This window comes from Patella vulgata, chromosome 9 (assembly GCF_932274485.2).
Source record: "Patella vulgata chromosome 9, xgPatVulg1.2, whole genome shotgun sequence".
Lineage (NCBI taxonomy): Eukaryota > Metazoa > Mollusca > Gastropoda > Patellidae > Patella > Patella vulgata.
The window spans coordinates 42,257,400-42,280,076 of record NC_065887.2 but is presented as its reverse complement, the minus strand read 5'-3'; the positions used below and the strand labels follow the sequence as shown (position 1 = coordinate 42,280,076).

Here is a 22,677-nt window from a genome sequence, read left to right as displayed (position 1 = left end):
AAAAGCCCCATGGGGTTTATCGACACTTTGGTTACGTCTTGCAATAGAGCAGAACTTCGTCTGTTATCGGAAAGTCTCGACAATTTCCGTTTGGTTTCTGTTACTAGGTCAATCATCATGGAGAAAGAGCGCCTCGTTGTAATTGAACAGAAATCTAATTAAAAGAAAAACTGAGTTTTATTTTCCTTTAGTGTCTTCAGCTGGTCACTCTAAGTAACAACAAAATAAAACGGAATGAAATGTTGCTATATCATGACTTCGATTAATTTACAGAGCGACTAGAGGTACAGCTACCACCAGTTACGGCTTAGGCTATGCTACTTTTTTGCCCCAAATAATTGCCCCAAGAAAACATGTTCAATGTCGAATTTTAAAACGTGAGGGAGGGCATACTGTCAATAGGAACTACATCTATGAGCTCTAAAAACAAAACAACGCCTTAAGTGTAAAAACGACCTGACCATATCGCCGACATGGGCAGTTCTATTGTTTGAGAATATTTTGTTAGCCTAGTATCAAGTAATACATGTATAATATTGACAGAGTGTTACATCAATACTCTCGACAATTCTCATTCAATATGAATTATATGGATGGGTATGATGGTAAATTATAATATGGTTGTACAGCAGACAGAATCACATCTAAATAGGTCTGTCAAATAACACACTATTTATGGATAACAATTACTGTGGTTTATTTCACTGCGACGTTTCAACAAGATTTCACAAGTCGTTATCAAGCATATAACACAAATAAATAAAATGAAAACAAAATAGCTATATATATATACACGAGCAGTGCGAACCCTCCAATGGGATGCAAAATCAGCAAGCATGAACAACTGTCCCAAGCCGTTAAATAAACAATGTACATAGATGTACATAGATGGTTATAAACTGTAATTGGTATAGATAAGTGCAAGAATGAAGCCAAAGGATCAAACAATTATTAGCAGGTATAATGAGTCACGAGCAACTGGTCCTGACTGTAAAAACATATTAAATAAATCTATATATTTCTATATATATATATATATATATATATATATATATATATATATATATATATATATATATATATATATATATATATACAGTAATTAGTTATAGATGAAAGTAATAATAAAAGATGAAAGGACAAGTATTATGGGGGGTGAAACTGAAGCCATAAGCAGTTAATCCTAACAGTGAAGGCAGTATGCAGTAAAGCAAATTGTAATTGATTTGAGGAGATGTACAAAGTTAAAAGCAATACAAATATTAAAATTAAAGGATAGTTCAGAGGCGATGTAAACTACATTTTAATGATGCGATCATACGCTCTTGGAATGTAAATTCCTGGGTCCCTGTTTAGTTTTGGTTCATGCCTGCGTATATTAATAGCTTCATGGGTTCTTCGGTTTCGTTTGTTGTGGCAATTAACAGCTAACTTTTTGACGTTAGTCCAGTTCACTCGGTGGCGCGGGTTTTCAAATAGGTGTTCGGCAATGGCAGATTGGTTGGTGGGTGTTTTCGACATGTGTTCTTTGATTCTGATGTCTAAGGGCCTCTTCGATTCTCCAATGTATGATTCCCCACAGCTGCAGATGACTTGGTAAACACACCCTTTTGGGGAGATGGGTTTGGTGGGGGTTATCTTACCATTTGCTTTTATTAAATCCTTGGTTGTCTTGCCTTTGAGATATGTGGTTTCTATCTGCGCTTCTTGTTTTAATAATCTTCTAATTTGGTGGGGGATGTTTCCGTGGAAGGGTATAAACACTCGTATAGGGGCTTTATCAGGTTTTAGTTTATCTGGTTTTGGTAGGTCGGATAGTGTGGAATTAATAATCTTTTTGACCATCTGTAGCGGATACCCATTGTGTTTGGTGAAAACGTCTGTAAGGTGTTGTACTTCGTGGGGGAGTGTTTCAGGGTCACAAATGTTTTTGGCTCTTATTGTTAGGGTGGCGACGACGGCTGCCTTAGTGCTGTTAGGGTGGTTTGATTTATAATGAATATACTGGTCCGTGTGGGTTGGCTTTCTGTATACTGAGGTAATTATTTTAGAGTCCTTTCTTTTAACTAGTATGTCTAGGAAAGGAAGACTGTTGCTGGTTTCATTCTCCATGGTGAACTTGATCCTTGGGTGTTGGTTGTTCAAATGGTGTAGTAGGATACCCGCATCATCTTGTTCTTTAATCATGACAAATACGTCGTCAACCTTACGAGACCAGAATAAGGGTTGGAATGGTGCGGTTTCAATGGCTATTTCTTCCAGTGACGTCATGAAAATTTCTGCTATCAGGGGGGATAAGGGACTGCCCATTGGTAACCCATGGATCTGTTGGTAATAGTTGTCTCCCCATGTGAAGTATGTAGATTCCAGGCATTGCTTGATTAGACAGATGATGGTATTGACTTGTAAAGATGTTTCCAGTGGCGTAGAGAGTTGGCGGATGCGGGTTTCTAGGACTTTAAGGGCATCTTCTCTTGGCACATTGGTAAATAGATCAATAACATCGTACGAGAGCATTTTCCCTGGGTTTCTTATCTCTTTGAGTTGGGCGCAAACTTCAGTGGAGTCTTTAATGAACGAATCTGCCATTTTCCCTAGTGGTGAGAGTAATTTTGAAAGATACTTGGCAGTATTGTAATAAACTGAGTCTATGGAGCATATCAGGAGTCTGGCTATAATTGGGTCTTTGTGGATCTTTATTGATGCTCTAGCGTATGGTGAACAGGGGTGGTCTGGGTTCAGTCTGTTATGGATGTTGTCGGTGATCTTCTCCTCTTCACAGAGTGATTTCAAAAGCTTAGCATAATCTTTAACATGGTTATTGGTAGGGTCTTTCCTAAGGCGTCGGTAGGTTGAGGTATCATTGAGTAGGTCTTCCACAAGGGTCTGGTATTCATCTGTGTTCATCACTACTGTTGCCTTACCCTTGTCAGCAGCTACAATGGTTATCTTCGGATCACTGCGAAGGTCTTTTATAGCCTTTTCCTGTTGCAGAGTTATGTTGCTAGCTTGTGGTTTGGCTTTTAGGAGTAGGTCAGTAATTTGATGTCTGAGGTATTCCACCTTCCCACCTGGTGCTAGTTGGCGTAGCCCCTTTTCGATATTGGTTATAAATGTATCAGCATGAGGTTTTTGGTTGGATGGTACAAAGCTAAGGCCTCTAGATAGTAGATTTATTTCATCTTCAGATAGGTTTTTGTCGCTGATGTTGACAACTGTCTTGGTAAGGTAGTCATTGGTGACACTGGTTTTGGTTTTATTTATTGGTTTGGTTTTGGTTTGTTTCAGGTTGTAGAATTTTTTGGTATGTTTAAGTTTAACTTGTTGATTTAGGCGGGTGTGACTTTTTTTCTGAATTTCTTGGAATTTTTGGAGATCTAACTGGGTAATAGTGTTTTGAAGTTCAGTTTGTAGTTCGTTGACTCTAATGGATAGTTTCTGCTTGTTGAAACGTCGCAGTGAAATAAACCACAGTAATTGTTATCCATAAATAGTATGTTATTTGATTATGTTCCAATTACTAAATGCCATTTAAAGAATAAATAGGTCTGTAATGGGTCGACAATAAAACAATTGGACATTATAAAAATATAGAAATGCCATGCCAGTTTTATGCGAGAAGTGATATCAGATGTTCGCCAGTTCTTTATACTAGGGGCAGTTCACAGTACTGATAACAATATACGTCCCTATGGGGCTGTTCACAGTACTGGTACCGGTAGACGTTCCTATGGGACTGTTCACAGTACGGGTACCAATAGAAACCCCTATACCAGGGGCTGTTCACACTACTGGTATACCAATAGACTGAAACTAGAACGGATCCCTGAACAAGTTTTCGTGAAAAAGTTCCTCGGTCTGCTGGTCTCGTGGTGTGTGTGAAGAAGGCGGGGTGCTGCCAGATATTACATGATGGGGCCCTCGGTCTGTTAGTCTCGTGTTATGTGAGTGTGCAGATAGAAGACGTGATGTTGCCAGATATATTGATATAACATGTTCATCTGAAGTATGGTCGACTAGACACGTGCCATGTACCGCCAGACACGCTGCATGTTATAAACACAGATATTGTTAAAGAGGCAACCAGTCGGGTGATGCACAAATATCTGAAAACTCACAAAATATGTCTTAGATCGTATATAACCTAATAAGGGAGTCTGGGAGGGAAAGGAAATGATTGGGATTGTGTAATACCTTATACGCTTTATCTGTACATTGTCTGTAGGCCATAATGATCTGTTATCGATGCAAATGTCGTGATAACCGCGTATTGTTTTTTTCTGGGTTTACCAGTCTCTTCCAATTTCTATTGGCCACTTGCGAATTATTGAATATATGTGGTGTGTTTTTATTCTAGTTTTACCAGTCTCTTCCAAATTGTTATATTTACCATAGGTTACTCTCTCTCCCCCTCTCTCTCTCTCTCTCTCTCTCTCTCTCTCTCTGTCTCCCATACTTCTCTTTAAATGAAATGGTTAGAGAACACGATCTATACAAAACAGCCGTAGCTTAAAAATATTGTTTTTACTGTTAGTAATTCTAACTAACTAACAGTCATCATAAATGTACACAAGTATATAAGTTTACAGTTGGAGTGTGGCTGGCTACTGATTATATCCCAACAGACGTTCATGTTTATATCATGCCGTGGGCTTTCAAACTTTATATCATCAAAGAACAATTTTTGATCAATAGATGTTCTGGATATAGTATAATACATCTGCCATTTATTATAGCCAGTATGGAGAACTTGGATTGCAGAAGTCTTGGCAGGTACATGTAATAAACTCCGATAAATAGCCACCAACTTTATTTAATAGTAGTATTTCCGGTAGTACTTAACTTTCACGTGTCTGAAAAGGACCCATTTAAAGATTAAACAACATTGGTCAATGAAACGATAAAAATAACAGAAATGTTCCTGACCGGAATTGGTGTCGAGGAATTTCAGTCGACTTTAGAAGGAATTTATAAGTTATTAATCCCACGCGTTCTCTTCTTATTTTAAGTTGATCTTTTAATGGACATAAAACGATCGGCAACCAGAAAATCTCATTAAACATTTTTACCAGACGAATCTGCAATTTACTGCGAGATGCCATGGGATAAATTTCAACTTTGTAAAGTTTTCTCATTGTTCTGAATTAAATCAACGCAATAGAAACGGGTTCGTTCGCGTGTCCGCTCTTTCAAATAGACGTCTGTCCAGGGATGATTTCTATTTCAATATTCAAGAAAGTAGTTCCAAATGTCTGAAAGGAAAGTTATTAATAGATAACCACTATTACAGATAGATAGATAGATAGATAGATAGATGGAGATGAGGTTTAAAGTCCACTCGATACAAACTAGGTCATTTCGGTACTAACACATGGTCCAATTTTATTTCAATAATTCGCTTGCGCGTAGGGGTCTTTAGTAGTGGGAGGAAACCGGAGGACCCGGAGAAAACCCACGAGGTTGGACAGGAGACCCTAGCCCTTGTCACGTACAACCGGGGATTTGAAACCATGCCAGTTGACTCAATGACATACCTTATTATACAGCTCGCACGTGCTAACCACCCCCACTCCACCACACACCCCACCACACACACACACACGCTATTACAGACATTAAGCAGATGCCAAAAGAATTTATATCCTTATAGAGTATATTTTTGAGGAAAAATTCAAGTCTTTCTGAAACTTCTGACAGAAGTTTCCACGTGGAAGTGAGAACGGGTCAATAGTAGGATGATTGGCATGACGGTTGCCTAACCACGTCAACGATTATTATTCCTCGACTTTATAAAAACTAGTATTGTTGTTTCTACCGACAAACAAAAATAAATCTTACAGTAATTTCTTCTTTGATAAACCTTCAGGCTATATTGCCTGGCATTAACCACTATCGTTATTCATGACAGTAATTGTTGAGTTTACTGGAGACAAGTTCATGAAAAGATCGCTTTAATTAGTAGGCATAAACTGGTCCAATCCTGAAACTTGGCGATGATCATGCAATGGAAGTATTATCACAGCGTTTTGAGTTATTTACAACCAATGAAGAAATTAGTTACAGGAAAATCTAAAAATTGACTTATTCGAAACAGAAATCCCATTTTATATAAGTGAGCATGTTATAAAATTGCATTTTGAACTTAAGTAGAACATTTAATCTTTTAATGTCGTAAGTATTATTCAACAAATTAAGGATAGTCTGCGTGTGGGGATGGGATGGGTCCTGTAAAGTAATTGCATTTTCATTTTGAGTAGACAAAACCAAATAGTAAACTAATTGTAATTATATCGTTTTGTTGAAGGGAGAGGGGTGATATAGGCCTAGCCTGTTCCTCAATCCTATTCTTATTGAATAAAATATAGTTTTAAAAAAAAAACACACACATAAAAAAAACCCAACAAAATAATTTTCAACATTGTTGATATTTCTACAATATCTTAAGACAATTGCTGGCTTTAATTAGTAATCAGATATGTAGAGAATCCTCCGATATACAAACAATAGTTTATTATACAGGCCCTCTTTCATCCCTTTATATTACGTCATTCAACATCTTTACAGTGCTAGGACTATCTAGGAAAAAGTGCTAAATTTTAATTGCTTGGTATGCTGATCTAAACAACATGTCCGTCTTGAGTAGTATTGCCCTAATATAAATTACATAAGCGTTGACAACTATTAACCTGCCAGTGGGAGTATCAAATAACTTAACATTTTAATTTCTAAAATAAAAATCTCATTTCATATAAAGTCTTTGATATCAGTTGTTTAGTCTTCCAAAAACCAAGTTTTATCATGCTGAGCTATTTTTGTACGCCCATATTTTCAAGTGGACGTGTATTGAGTCGCCCCTGTCAGCCCACAATTTATTTGTGGACACGCGGTTCCTTTTTGATATTGGCATTTTATCCAATATTAAAAGCTGTTCTAACATATCACCATTCCACCCTTATGATGGTTGAGTTCGAATTTCATGAAAATCGGATTGAAACTGCCCGCTCCTCGTTCGCAAATAGTATAAAAGTATATAATACCAAGGTTGTGGACACTGTAGAAGTCACAATTTTTTTATCCGATTTTGATCAAACTTAAAATATATGTCTATATTCCACGGATTTTTGTTTCTTTCCATATTCGCACATATCGGTCCGTAACCTCCTAGATTATGGACCCCGGGTGTACCAAAAATTACAGTTTATACCCGATTTTAAAAACCGTTTAAATATACACCGTTACACCCTGGGTTTGAATTTTGTGATAATCGGATCGAAGGCTGTGGTCCCTCTAACGATTTGTATCCGGTTTTGAAAAAAACTTAATATTATATGTTTATGTATCAAAGATCTCGGTTTGATGTTCGCGTATATCGGGCCTAACTTCTTGCCTTGTGGCCCCTATTGTACGAGAAATTGTAAGAATAATACTACGAGTTCTTGATGTGGAAATTTACACGGAAATATTTATTTATGGCTAGGGATATGATATCATATCTTTCTTATCTAAATTATATCTTGGTTATATATATTATATCCTGGTTATATATATATATAAGCAGGATCTAATTTAGATAAGAAAGATATCATATCATATCCCTAGCCATAAATAAATATTTCCGTGTAAATTTCCACATCAAGAACTCTGTGGTGACAGAAATGAAATGAAATGAAATGGAGTTTTAACGTCCTACTGTTCTACTCCTAACCTGGGCTAATGAAGACGGGCATACGCCATACAGTGTGCTATAAGGGAAATTTTGCCCGGACAGCGGCACTACGGCCTACTCTTATATCGAATTCCAACTGCCAAGAGATCTTTTACGTGCACGCCAATGTGTACACGGGACCTCGGTTTTTCGTCCCATCCGAACGACTAGACAGCTTTCCTTGTCAGCCCCTCCGTCCTGCATCACTGACAAGGGAGAACCACGCCGGAAAATCTGGATGAACTTTCTCGGCCAATGCAGGGATCGAACACCCGACCTCCAGGCTAGCGAGCTAGCGTCTTACCCACTTAGCCACGTGATCCCCCTGTGGTGACAGAGAATATAAGTAATATTGTTATAATACATTATTAAAGGTGTACTGTTTTGTTGACATTGACAATAAATTCGCGTTAACAAAATAGTTTATAAAGTCTAGTATTGATGGCGATATTAGCGACCTTTGATTTTGGCTTGCTGTCGTACTGTTGTCTTTTCGCCTCAGAAGTTGATGTAGTCTCTACTTTCAAGGTCACTTTTCGACTTTCGTGTTTTGAAGGGGCGAAAAGTAGAAATTATAAATGGTAGTTATAGGCTTCCATAAGATTGTAAGACAAAATAAACATTTTACCATCGGTTCACGAATGCCTTTAAGTGCCATTTATAACAAGGGACTAGAAGGATGGGGCTAGATATATTCCACAAGTAACTCAAACGGTTACGTCATATTCCTATCTGGAGAGCATGCGCATAAATACTAAATCAGTTTATGTACATTCATATTACATTATTATTTGTGTTGCGAACCATTTGTGTCAATTTCTAGGTCCTAAATATTAGCGAGTTAGCTCTTTTAAATAACAAATACATGTAGATTGTTTTGGGGTGACCTTTTCCCTGTATGTAAATAATCAGTAAATGTTCATATTTTTGCACCAAAATAGATAATTTTGGATCAAATTTTCTTTTACTGATAATTGATAAGTTCGTAAATAGTATTGTACGATGGATCAATAGGCCATTAATATTTCGATATTGGCCCCTTTCTATAGAAATCAATATATAATTGGCAAGAGTTATACAATCGTAATGTGCTCAACAACCCTTGTTTTACTTATGAATATTTATCTCCCCAAGAAAAAGTTCCAAAATCATTTAATTGGTTAACATCAAATTGGTCAATATCAAAGTATATGAGTAAAATAATGTAAGATATTTTATACCCTGGCTTAGACAAGCTGCTGTAGATATTACATCAAATTAATAAGCTTATTATTACATTATGTAATATTTGAATCAATTTTTTTAAATTTTATTAAATTGTTATTAAATTTGTTTATTTCTGTGTTTAATTTGATTAGTTTTTCTTATTCTCTTATTCAAATTTCATAGAATCTGATTCCAAACCCATCTAGCTTTAGTGTTACATTCTAAATATAGAGCAGTGTAATATGACACTTATACAATACACCATCTGAATAGATAATAATTGGGCTACAATTTATTGTCTTTGAGAGGTTGATGACAGGATTCTCTTCAACAAATCTTTGAGGTCACATTCCCAAACTTGAAGAAATCTGGCTGATTTCTAGTTGGTCTTAAGACTGTTTAGGGTTTTTCATAAAAGGGTGTGAAAATGTTAAAAATAGGGTGAGATTTACACAACAAGATGTTGAACAATGACAACGAGTATATGTTGAGATCAATTGACCGTTAATTAGTCCCATCAGTGACCATGTGTTATCAATCAACCCTGGAGTGTCAAAAACTTTAATCATCAAACTAAGACGGTGTTATGTCAATAAATGGGGGTCTAAACGTCATTATTACGTCATCGTTTTAATTGATAATATACTATCCAGACGTTTACCCATATCGGGTCATAATGGCGGAAGTCATGACTCGGAAGGCATCGGTAAACTCCGTTACGTAAATGTTTTTGGTGAGCCGGTTGAGTAGGTTGGGAAGGGCTCTCGTCGGAAGATTCACACGATATCAAATTAAATTGTTTAATAAACTGTTTATTTTATTTGCTTTGCAACGTTGCTTTTAATTATTTATTTTTTAAACGGGTTGATGCTGGAACCTTCCCCGTGTTTTTTTATGTAAATTATTATTACTGTATTGTCATATCTTTTAAATTAACCATTTTATTTTAACATGAATACGATGGCCTTTCTTCTTGTTGTGGAGTACGAAAACGCGGCACATTGCACGTGTAAAAACGGTTTTTAGAACCTCCTATAAAACCATACCATGTACAAAATGACCTAGTCTCTCTCTCTCTCTCTCTCTCTCTCTCTCTCTCTCCCTCTCTCTCAAATTCAGAAGAGTGCTGAACACGACTTTGTTTAGTTCAATATACCTATACATGCATGTGGTTCAATATTCGTCTATATGTCTATACGTACTTGTGTTCATGTTTTAGATAGGTAAACGATCCATCATAAAATTGACACAATCATGACGATATCGACGACGACTCACGGCAAATTATTTCTGCTAATTAGGATAGGTCAATCGTTAATTATATAAATGAAAAAATAAAAATAAACAAATAAATAAATTACGCAGTCCATATAAATTCAGCGGTATATGTAGATGTCTTATAAATACTGGGTCGGGTTTGTGTTAGGACGGGCGGACGGACGGGGAGGCGGCCGTTGGGGGGGGGGGTGGGGGTGCCGCGCTTCGACCTCGTGGGTTTACTCCGGGTACTCCCGTTTCCTCCCACAGGAATGACCTCTGCGCGTGCGCTACGATAATAAAAATGCAAAATATCATTTGTCTGCGATATCACCTTCGGTGGAGGCGTACGTTAAACACTAAGAACAACAACAATGTTAGAACATGAAGTTATAATTCTCTGGTACGCGTGTATGTGTCTAGTCTAACTGTCTGTGTATAAATCTTGGTTTAGGCCTTTTGTCAGCGATATCAGCCTCGATGGAAGCTGACGTTAGACCCATATTAATATCTGAGCAGGGTTCTGATTTCCTAGTATATTGTACATTGTATATTTGTGGCTAGAATGTAATAAATTAACCCTATTAAATATATTACGGGAATAGAAACAGCCTCATCATACCTACGTTTAGTAGTTAGTATCGTGATACATGATGTTTCTATTTATGATATTTGCATTTCTCATAAAGATAAAACAAGTGGGATTGTTAGGACATGTTTAGTTTTAGTATAGTCATTGTCATAATTTCTGGGAATATATTCACAAGCGTTAATAATAGACCTGGTATAAGAACAGATCCTTGTGACAAACCCGCTATATTTCCACTTATCTTCCTTGTATCTCTGTGTTATCTTTAATTAATAGAAATGGACTTAAACAGGAACCTTTTCTTTTCATTAGTTATAACTTTTGCGTGCTGTCTATGAAAGCAGGATATAAAAGTAACAGGCGATGTTAAAATTTTAATTTGTTTCCTCGATTAGAAATTAAACTAAAAGCGGGAATTTGAGGCTAGCATAAATATATGGGTACAGTTTATAAAGGGGTGGTTTGTTATTTGCGAAGGCGCGGAGTTGCCTTACAACCCTCATGGGTTAGGATCAAGTGAAATGAAATGGGGTCTAACGTCCTTAAGATCAAGTGTGTATCCTATAAAATGGTCATACATGTATAACAACATAGGTTTTATTATCATCGTATTGTATTGTAAAGTACTTACATATAAATAGCCCTATTAAAGTATTACCTACAAACATTTATAGTCTGTATACATCATCCATGTACAGTAATTAAATAATAAGACCAATTAATTAATAAAGGCTATTAAACTGAACAGTTAAACACGTGCCATAAACTTAGCAACCTGTAAAACACACTGAAAGATACCGCCCTGTATACAAACTGTGTGATTTGATGATATATTGCCATACTTTTATTGGAAATAGTTTCTTGTGAATATATCATTAATTGACCGTCATATACACGATATGATTGTAATCCGCGGAGTTGCATTTACGTAAGACAACTTCAGATTGAAATCTAAGAGAAGTATTAAATGGTGCGGGAAAGGGGGGGGATGCGCTGTCTGGGTAAACCCTCCTCCCAACTTTATATTGCAGATGTAATTATAGAAGTAAAATACCATGTTAGTCACAACAAGTCTGTTGTTTTGGCAATATAAACACCTCACCCTATTGTGATGGTTTCATACACTACAACTAGTTAGTGCCGTTAAACTCCCTTCTCGATGGTACTACGAAATTAAAAATTTTCTGAGGAGCGATTCTGGACAGGAGAACACAGGGATTAATTTCTTCTCTGTAACCAATCTCTCGAAAACCCTTTTGTTAATCGAATGATTGTCTTTGAGTATTTAGAACAACTTTATTCAGATTAAACAGCGTCGTTTTTGTTTTAAAACAACTTTCTAGAACACTACTAGAATCCGATCCGATCAGTACTAGAACAGCACTGAAAGACCACTAGAGCACTACTAGAACACCACTAGAACACTACTAGAACACCACTACTAGAACACCACTAGAACACTACTAGAACACTACCAGAACACCACTAGAACACTACCAGAACACCACTCGAACACTACCAGAACACCACTAGAACACTAAAAGAAAACACCACTAGAACACCACCAGAAAATTTAGCTATAGGTAGTGACGTATCACGTGTGGGGCAGGATATGCTTACCCTTTCTATAACACCTGACACCACTAGATACCATCTAGGTCTAGGTTATAAATAGTATCGTACACGAGACAGAATATGCTTATTCTTTCTAAAACACCTTCTGCCACCCAATAACAAATGTTAGTGTAGAGCATCGTACACACGACAGGGTATGTTTACTTTCTAAAACACCTGACATCACTCGATATCATCTAGCCATGGGTAGTGATTAGTATCGTACACGAGGCAGGATACGCTTACTCTTTCTAGAACTCTGATATAACTTGTTAGTATCTAGCCCTATGTAGTGATGGGTATCGTACACGAGTTGTATTCATGTATTAATACAGATTACTAGCGACATGATCGTCAATAAATGAGTCACTAATGGTGTTGGCCGAAAGACTAATAACTTTATCATTTTATAAATAATTACTATACTTAATGACCTAATTATCTGATTGAATTATGCAATATTCTGGTTGCTTTCCAACTATTTCATCGTCAGTATATTAAATTCTTGGTTAGATGGTTATACGTGACAAGTGTAGGATCGCCTGCCCAACCTCGTGGGTTTTCACTGGTTTCTTCTCACTGTAAAGACCCGTATGCGTAAGTGAATTGTTGAAATAAAATTGAACCATATGTTAGTCCCCAAATTATCGTCTTTGCGGAGAGGGGGAGAGAGAGAGGGAGAGAGAGAGAGAGAGAGAGAAGGGCGGGTAACATCTATGAATCGTGTTTATGGATACAGAGATCAGTCGATGCAGAATAGATACAAGAGGATGTATTGACCTTTATCAATAAACCCTTGTTTTAAAGATGTTGTATAAATGTCGGGTGATATCGGTGTCGTTGGGTTGGCATCTTCGTCATGATGTCAATAAAATAACGAGTATCATTATCCTTCAATTAATTTACTGATTAATGAAAATACAGGCCATAAATTATATATGATGTAATACACCAGCATGTAACTTATGTTCTCAAATCCCAACAGGGTTTAATTAGGTGAAGAATGAAACCATACAGTTGAAAACCCTCTCAAGTTTCAGGTTTCTAATCTTCCAGACGAATGAGGGTGCCGATTCATCTCAGACGTCATATTACACCAAACGAGGGCCACTGAAACATGCTCCATTAATACAGATGTTTTTCTTTGATTTTGCTATAAATATCTCACTCAGGGGTTCAACATCAGTCAATATACAGCTAGAAATTATTTATTCTTATACATTTGCCTCCTTTAGAAAGATTTCACTACCTTATCACTTGTAAACCATTTCCCCACCCCACCCTCTATCACTATGACACACCACGACAATTTCGTGAACCATATAAATGAGCAAGACCTATACATGTAGCATTAGAGATTAAAACGGGCGTTACTCAACAACGTTTGTATTTGAACGAAACTATTCCTATAGGGGGGGGGTAATGATTTTTATCAGTTAAACTAAATGAAGCTTTTATGATTAGGTGGCTGGAGGTGTGTTTTTGTTAGAAGGACGATGTCACTATATGTACGATATTATTGTAAGATCATGGGGTTGATTTAGTGCTAACGTAAATCACCAACATTCTTCTATTACCAGCATTCATGTGCGTGTAAATATAGATTCACCACGTTACATATAGATAACAGTTTATACTATTCACCACGTTACATACATGTACGTGTAAATATAGATAATATGTTATAGTCACCTCCCCCCCCCTCACCACATAATGTTATCATGTGATGACTAAATATAGTGTTGATATGCCAACACCGGACCTATACTTATACTGTGACCTATAACCTATGACCTTTACTTACTTGACCTATCTATACACAAATACCAGGTTATATAAATAGTTTTATTTACACAACATCTACTAACCCTATTCCACATCTACAGCACAAACCAATACGAATATTTTAGTTACAGTGCGCGTGCACCACCGGAAATAAATTTTTTTACCTCGAGGCGAATGCGTAATAATATAGATATTGCAACACTGACTGTAAAAAACACAAACACAACAACAGACAGTTCAAAATGTCAAAGACAATGTCACACCATCCACAGCGACATAAATACATACAATGACACCTAGGGAACCAATATGCAAAATGGCCCACCTGTTCCAACAATCGTTAGGAACCAACCCTTTGCTTTTTCACTGACTGATTGCGAAATTGAAAAAGGCACTTAATATTTTAGAAAGACAGGCGTGCGGGATCTGCAAACACTCTCCACCGCACGCGACTTAATCCACCACCGTTTGAACGAACCAGGTTGCTGCCACGTCATCAGACTATCCTTAGATTTGTGCTGCTTTATTTAAAAATAGTCTTAAGGCCTATTGTACACTGACAGGGAACAGTGTCCAGTCGTTCGGATGGTACGGAAAACTGAGGCCCATGTACGCGTACACGTAAAATAAACGTTGACAGGTAGAATTCAATTACTGTACGTGCAAAATTTTCCCCATAGTACACCGTATGGCGTATACCCGTCTTCAATATTAGCCCGGTCAGTGCAGAAAAGTAGGACGTCAAACACCATTTCATTTATTCTTGTTGTTTATATTTTAAGGATCTATAGTCTGTTGGTTGTTTATATTGTGTACAGCATTTTATTAATTATAATTTCAGGTTATTAGTGGGTGCCCCCAAAGGTATTACGTCACAACCGGGTGTGAACAGGGCCGGTTCTGTATTTAGATGTAGGACAGATCGAATAGATTACTGCCAAGAAATACCCTTCGATTCTAAAGGTAAGAAATACCCTTTTATTCTAAAGGTAGGAAATACCCTTTGATTCTAAAGGTAAGAAATATCCTTTTATTCTAAAGGTAGGAAATACCCCTCGATTCTAAAGGTAAGAAATACCCTTTGATTCTAAAGGTATAAAATACCCTTCGATTCTAAAGGTAAGAAATACCCTTTGATTCTAAAGGTAAGAAATACCCTTCGATTCTAAAGGTAAGAAATACCCCTCGATTCTAGAGATAAGAAATACCTTTCGATTCTAGAGATAAAAAAAAATACCCTTCGATTCTAGAGATAATAAATAACATTCGATTCTAGAGATAAAAAATATCCTTCGATTCTAAAGGTAAGAAATACCCCTCGATTCTAGAGATAAGAAATACCTTTCGATTCTAGAGATAAAAAAAAATACCCTTCGATTCTAGAGATAATAAATAACATTCGATTCTAGAGATAAAAAATATCCCTCGATTCTAAAAGTAGAAAATAGAGGTCGCCATATTTGTTAAATGTAATATAATTAAAGTGATTTTTAGCCTTCTGTAGATTTAGTAGATAAAAATAAAGATAGGGAGACAAAGAGACTTCGAGAAGAGGCCTATTTCCATTTAAATGACTTTTACAGTTTATAAAACTGATTTAGGCGTCTGTCCTGATTAATCTTTTAAGTACCTCTTAGTCAGCGTTGTGGAATACGGATGGAACACAGGCACTTGAAGGGATTAAAATAAAATTTCTAACTGTATGACAGAGAAAAATGTATGACTCTCCAATATCCTAGAGAAAAAGATTAAAATTCCATTTATGCGAATCCCGAATTACGTAACGTTATGCGGAAAATGAACCATTTGTCGCATTGGCTTATATTTTACCTATCCCTAATATTTTGAATGCATTTAGATTGTTTGTCAATGTATTAAGAATATCTTTATCATGATAAAAACCACAAATTATTTCCCCTCGTAAAACATTTTATCTCAGCCGGAGATTATTTGATAGTTCTGTAAATAAAACGTAAGGAGCTTCAAGCACCCCAATTGGTTATTACAATATAAATTTGTCTAAGTCATTTCTGTAATCCCCTAGTAATGGTTATTTATCTGAGGTGATAAAAAATTTAGTCAATCCCTCAAAACGTCTCGGAAGTTGCTTGTCTGCGATCATCCTGGCTGGAAGCGTACGCCGAGTCCTACAAACCAATCATCAAGATACAGATACGTTCGTTGGGGCGATAAGGCTTTGTCATTTGAATATGATCGGACTCAAATTAAGCTTGTATAGGACCCCTGGCTGAAAATATTACAGGGGCCCTAGCTTGTATCAACAGTGGCAAGAGAGCAAAATATTCCGATCATTGTCCGTCACACTTACGCAATTTATGTCAGTAGGCCTATGGTAGATAGTTTATTTGGCACAAACATATACAACATAAAAAATGAAAAATTTATTAATAGTTCAAACATTTTGTGGAACTAATTTCGGAGCTCCTGGTTGCAGCCCACTCAGCCACCCCTTTAATCCGGTGTCTGAATATAGATAGGCTACTATTCGGCCAATTATCAAACACGACACGATTATGTTCAAGCCACTGCAGCACACCTGTAACAGGGTTCAATTCAATTCGGTACGTTACAGACTGGCGATCAAAATGGTTCCACTTCTGAAGCTTTCCACCATCTTGCCTCCAGCAACAAGACGACACAATACTACAGCTATCCAGACACTACCTCCATTTAAAAGTTGTTAATATTTTCCACTCATATATAACCTATTAATCGTGTTGGAGGGAACACAAGGTCTATAATTTAGTATATAAAGTCATGTGACACTAAATCCTATAAACATCATCCAACCACCTGTATTTACAAACAGTTTTTGACGAAGTTTGTCTTTCGTCATTTGTCAAGTTCAAGGTCATCTCTGATCACCTTTGACAGCATCGTGAGCTTACCGTTATTAGTAGTAGGATGATCCCGGCAGCTTCTAGCGGGTAATTATACAAGATTAAACGTACTTTCTCCTGTAACACAATAAACAACAACAACTGTATAATCACAGAAATCAATCTGCACACATTCAGCACATTTTAAAATAAGAATTAAAGTACCGGTAGATCATGGTTGCCAGTAGTTACTCTAGTAACGTAATAATGTATCGGCTCTGAATAGCAAGGAGAGCCGATACATTATTACGTTACTAGAGTAACTAGGTTGCCAGACTCCATTGAATTTAGGGTTGGCTATAGAATGATAAATGAAATGGGGTTTAACGTCCTACTGTTCTGCTCCTAAACTGGGCTAATGAAGACTGGCATACACCATACAGTGTGCTATGAGGGAAATTTTGCCCGGGCATCGACACTACGGCCTACTCTTATATCGAATTCCAACTGCCAAGGGATCTTTTACGTGCACACCAATATGTATATGGGACCTTGGTTTTTTCGTCCCATCCAAACGACTAGACAGCTGTCCTTGTCAGGTCCTCCGTCCTGCATCACTGAACTTTCTCGGCCAATGCAGGGATTGAACACCCGACCTCCAGGCTAGCGAGGGTTGGCTATAGAAGAGTCCGGTGCTGAGTGTTGAATTACCAGGGGATCTGACCCTTGTTCCAAAAATTATAAACCTCCTACTTGACCGTTAATTTTAATGTTTTTGAAGATATTATTTTGGTGGTGCCCAAAATCTTGGGGCCCAGTGCAGCTGTTGGCACTGCTTTATGTGTACAATATGGTGGACTAAAACTTGACAAATTAGATATTGTTTAAAAAATGCAAACGATCATCAAGTTTAGGTATTTTGTATAATTATACATTTAGATATTTGAATAATTATAGGTATTTTGTATAATGATAAGTATTTTGTATAATGATAGGTATTTTGTATAATGATAGGTATTTTGTATAATGATACATATTTTGTATAATTATAGTATCATAGGTATTTTATGATAAGTATTTTGTATAATGATAAGTATTTCGTATAGTGATAAGTATTTCGTATAATTATAGTAGTACATGTATAGATGTTTTGTATAATGATAAGTATTTTGTATAATGATAAGTATTTTGTATAATGATAAGTATTTTGTATAATTATAGGTAATAATATACGATGGGATGGGAGTAAATACGTAGATATAGAAGATAAATCAGATCAGTGGTTCGGCGCCACCGTACAAAGTTCAGGAGAAAATGGTGTCATTGTGGTAAGTGGGAACCATCTTTCTTTTATTCAATTTCAGGAGTACAGGCGTCATGGATTCGCTAAAGGAGGGCACAAATATTATAGATCCATGACGCAAAGACTATCATTGCATCCCCATCACGTAGCCCCTTCCATAAACACTGGACGTTAAGAAAATCTTGTGAATAAACAGATAAATAAAGCACTGATGTATTTGACATAGGAGATTTCAAATTACCCTAAAGATATGGAAGACTCTATTTATAAGATTGAAAATGTTTTGAAATTTGAAATCTGTTTCATTATGGCAATATGCATCCTCCTCACAGTGTTTCGTTTGATTAGACCTAATCCAACTTAACACTGTTTTAATAGAAGCAAATTTCTGTTCCAAATTATGACTGGTCACTAATCTGATTAACAACCAATAGCTATCTGCGTAACAATATCATTACGCTTTAAACAGAGCTCACAATTGGACCAAATATGTTTACATAATGTTACGTCATGGCTCACGATTTTATCATGCTCAACTAACCAGTGCATAGCAGAATATTGCAGAAAAACTAATTGCGTGACAAACAAGCCTATCAAAACGGATGCAATGTAAACCATACTGTTTAAAGACAAACAATACTTTCACTGTTTTTAATACCTTAAATCACTGTCCAAAGTTTTAGGGAAGACCCTAGATTAAACGAAGGGCTGTCATGATGCTGTACTTGGGATAGGTTTGATTGACGGGAAGAATAGACACACTCCCTCAAAAGCTCAAGTATCAGAAGCCAATCTAGCCATGACCAGAGAGGGATTTTGTGGGCCATTGCTTCAGGAATATGGGCAATATGTGAACTTGTTGCGTCTTATATCGAGTCAGTATTAGAACAAAGAACAAAATGAGAAACCCAGATTCATGATAAAAATATAAAACCACAGTGTTATTTGTAGAAATACTTGAATCTCCAGTCTGTTAGCTTTCAGTACAAATACATTTCCTGTTTCACTTGCCACTTATAATATATTTTCTTCAGACTATAGAAAACAGGCCAGTTTTACTTTACCATAGTCGTATCCTGAAGACTTATAATAAACTAGAGGTGGCATTTTAAATATATTGTCTTACCATGTATATATACCATTGTTAGACCAATGACTATGAACTGAGATGAGGATATCTATTTTAATCATGGAAACATATAAAGTCTGGCCCTGAGATCACAAAGCATTCTCAGACTTAAGTTAAGAATTTAATCACTGTTTATGAGAAATATCTTTGATCCAGAAACACAAAACTTTGCACATATTTTCTTATTAATGTATTTGATACATTAAAACAACAAAAGTTTTATGTGGGGCTATAGTTTAGTTAAAATCAAACGGAACAATTTTGAGTAAATTTTTAACTTAAGTCTGAGAATGCTTTGTGATCTCGGGGCCAGGTCAACACAATACTTGGGTCATTTTGAGACTAACATGTGTATTTTTTTTAGGGTCCCATGTGAAATGCCAGGGAGGAGGAGGGATGTTTCCACTCTTCCTTCTATCTGTAAAACCTCCTCTCGACCTCCACCCATCCTCTGTCTAGCTTTAATCTATGTTTGTTAGAAAAGTGGATCTGCACTCTCTCTGCTGCGTTTTTGTATCTGCTTGGAAAGTTGGTGCAGAAAAGTAGGATGTTAAACCCCATTTCATTTCACGTGTAACTTGTTCGTACTGTTTCTACTATTGTCTTGTATCATTAGGGAAGTTAAGACATTAAAGCCCATTTCATTTATCTTCATATGGAAAGTTCATCTGTTCATGTATTGTTTGTTTTATCTGTGGTTTCTCCTGCAGTTTTCCTGTATTTTCTATGGGTAGTGACTACTGATGGATGTATGTTGTAACATACATTTAAGGGTCTATGAAACAAAACAATATCTGATAAAGCAGACATATCCTTCCTCTTGCTACATATGGCGGTGATTGGTCTGGTATTGTAGGGTGTAACATAAAAAACATGGCAGTCTCATTTGATGGACTTTAGGCGCGGTCGGTCGTATACATATACGATATCACAATTCAACGAGCTCACCCAATATTTCATAAACATATTACTCCCTTTTGTACTTCAACAAAAATAAACTCCTTGAAAAATTACAAAAAAGATTTAAAAAGACAATGAAGTAGAATTGAAGTCATTGGTTGAGTTATTAGATTAGAGTCGAATAAGTATTAAGAAAGACTCCTTGATTAATTAAAGCTTTGGGCTTCATATTTCCCCTTGTACCTTTTATCAAATGTCAACTAACTATAAACACAAACAGATTATATAATAGAAACATGATTTTTCTCTTAAAAGGTGACATTGAGTGGGGTTTTCTTCCATTGTTAAAACCCCTTACATTCACACGCAAATTATTGAAATAAAAATATACTATAATTAGTGCTGAAATGTCTTGCTTTGTGTTGAGTGGATGTTTAAACCCCATTTTTCTCTCTCTTTCCTCCCTAAAACAAAACAATCATTGTTTTCAAGTCAAAGTTTCGTGTGTGGGAGGAGATAAGACTCCTTAAACTATGGATGGATTTTAAGAGTGCTACACCACACTATAAAAAGACACTATTTAAACAAGTTATCAAATCACACAGACAATGTCCCCGATTTCACAAGATACTGTAAATAAAAGTTGTTGAACTATGCAGTAATCAAATGGCAAATGTGACAAAATAGTCTATTTACCTTGTGTGAAAATTTTGAATAAGATATATCTGCGATTTCCCCTTTAATTGAGCAAGAATTGTGGGTGGAATATATTGGGGGTTTTCCCCTTTAATTGAGTAAGAATTGTTGGTGGAATATATATGGGATGTAAAATCATGTAACCATTTAATTCAGTAAGAAGGATGGATGGGATATATCTGGTATATCTCCGTTAATTGAGTAAGAAGTCTGGGTGGAATTGTAAATATCTTTGAATTTTGAGTATAAAAATGCATCCATAATTTAGTTTTTATACAGAAATGTTGTTGCTGGTCTTGGTTATATTTGAGATGTATTCTCTAGAAACTGTGATTAATGAACATGTAGGACTAGCAAGAGAAAATGATGAACTATTCTTCTTTAAATCAGATTGATTCATGAGATGAAGAGAAGAAAATTATATCCTGTAGATACTTATATACCAGATCGATATGTATGGCTAAAAAATAGGAAAATGAGGTTTAATGTCCACTAAACACAAACTAGGTGATTTTGGATCTAAAATATGATTCAATTTTATTTCAATAATTTGCTTGCGCATAGGGGTCTTTAGCAGTGGGAAGAAACTATAGGACCCGGAGAAAACCCTACTCCTTGTCACATACAAGCGGGGAACGGAAACCATGCAATAATAGACCTAACTATCAAACTGCAAACGCATTAAACCAATCGGCCCCCAACCCCCCTGAGAATGACCTTAAATGAAATAAAATGAAATGGGGTTTAACATCCTACCCTTCTGCCTCGACTGGGCTAATACGCCATACAGTGTGCTATGAGGGAAATTTTGCCCGGGCAGCGGCACTATGACCTACACTTATATCGAATTCCAACTGCCTTGTTGTCATGCGGATGGGATGAAAAACCAAGAATGACCTTAAAGTGTAGTATGTTGAAATAATGCCTTTAAGTGTAGTATATTGAAAGAATGACCTTGATAGACTTTAAGAATAGTATATGTAAAGAATCTTCACAATTAATCCCTTGTATTAAATTTAAAAAAAAAAGTAGTTTACATGTAAGTACTACAATTAACCCTTTAGCTTTTGGACCACCTGAAACTAGTGATCATTAAAACTCCTGAATCCACAGAACTCATGATGGTTTGAGACAGTCTAGGGACCATTAGTTTCGGATATATCAGTATCAAATATATAACTCTTCTCTAATATTTTTTTTGACTAAAGGGTTTACAGTTAACCCTAAATATCAGGATGAGTACAAAATTGTTAGTTATTTTAAACAACTCAGAAACTTGTAGCCAGTATAAAAACTGGTTTTATGTTAATAAAAAAAGTGGACCTTTACCACTTGACACATGTATAGCTACCAGTGAACCTTCATTTAAACTTCTCCTATCAAGTTTTACATGTTTTGGGCGTTGATTTATTTAGAAGGAATATTTATGATAGAAATCTGTGTGCCGTGTGTATGTATGTAATTCCCATGTCAATAAGATTGTCTGTGTTTGAGAGAAACAGTCGTAACAGTAATTTACTTGAGTGGATTAGTTTACTAGTTTTTATATAAAGTTGCAACGTTCTCTGTTACATGACAAATTCTTTATATACTGCAGACAACATCAACGTGTTTATTTGAGTTAATGAAATGAAAGTTATTGGACGCCTTATC

General features: G+C 36.2%; 1 protein-coding gene across 6 annotated transcripts in view; it reads left to right on the top strand.

Moving 5' to 3' along the window:
* LOC126831533 (integrin alpha-V) overlaps positions 1-22,677 on the top strand; it is a 93,443-nt gene that overhangs the window by 5,632 nt on the left and 65,134 nt on the right. For 4 of the 6 annotated variants that reach the window (XR_008789230.1, XM_056103180.1, XM_056103181.1 and 1 more), the window contains exons 2-3: positions 14,998-15,119; positions 18,218-18,324. Coding sequence is in view for 3 of the 6 variants with exons in the window: in XM_056103180.1 (XP_055959155.1) it covers positions 14,998-15,119; positions 18,218-18,324 (229 nt within the window). In the remaining 3 variants the exon portion in view is untranslated. Of the gene's footprint in view, positions 1-14,997; positions 15,120-15,452; positions 15,461-18,217; positions 18,325-22,677 lie in introns of those variants that run through there. The other 2 variants (XM_056103183.1, XM_050562076.1) reach the window with 1 other exon arrangement.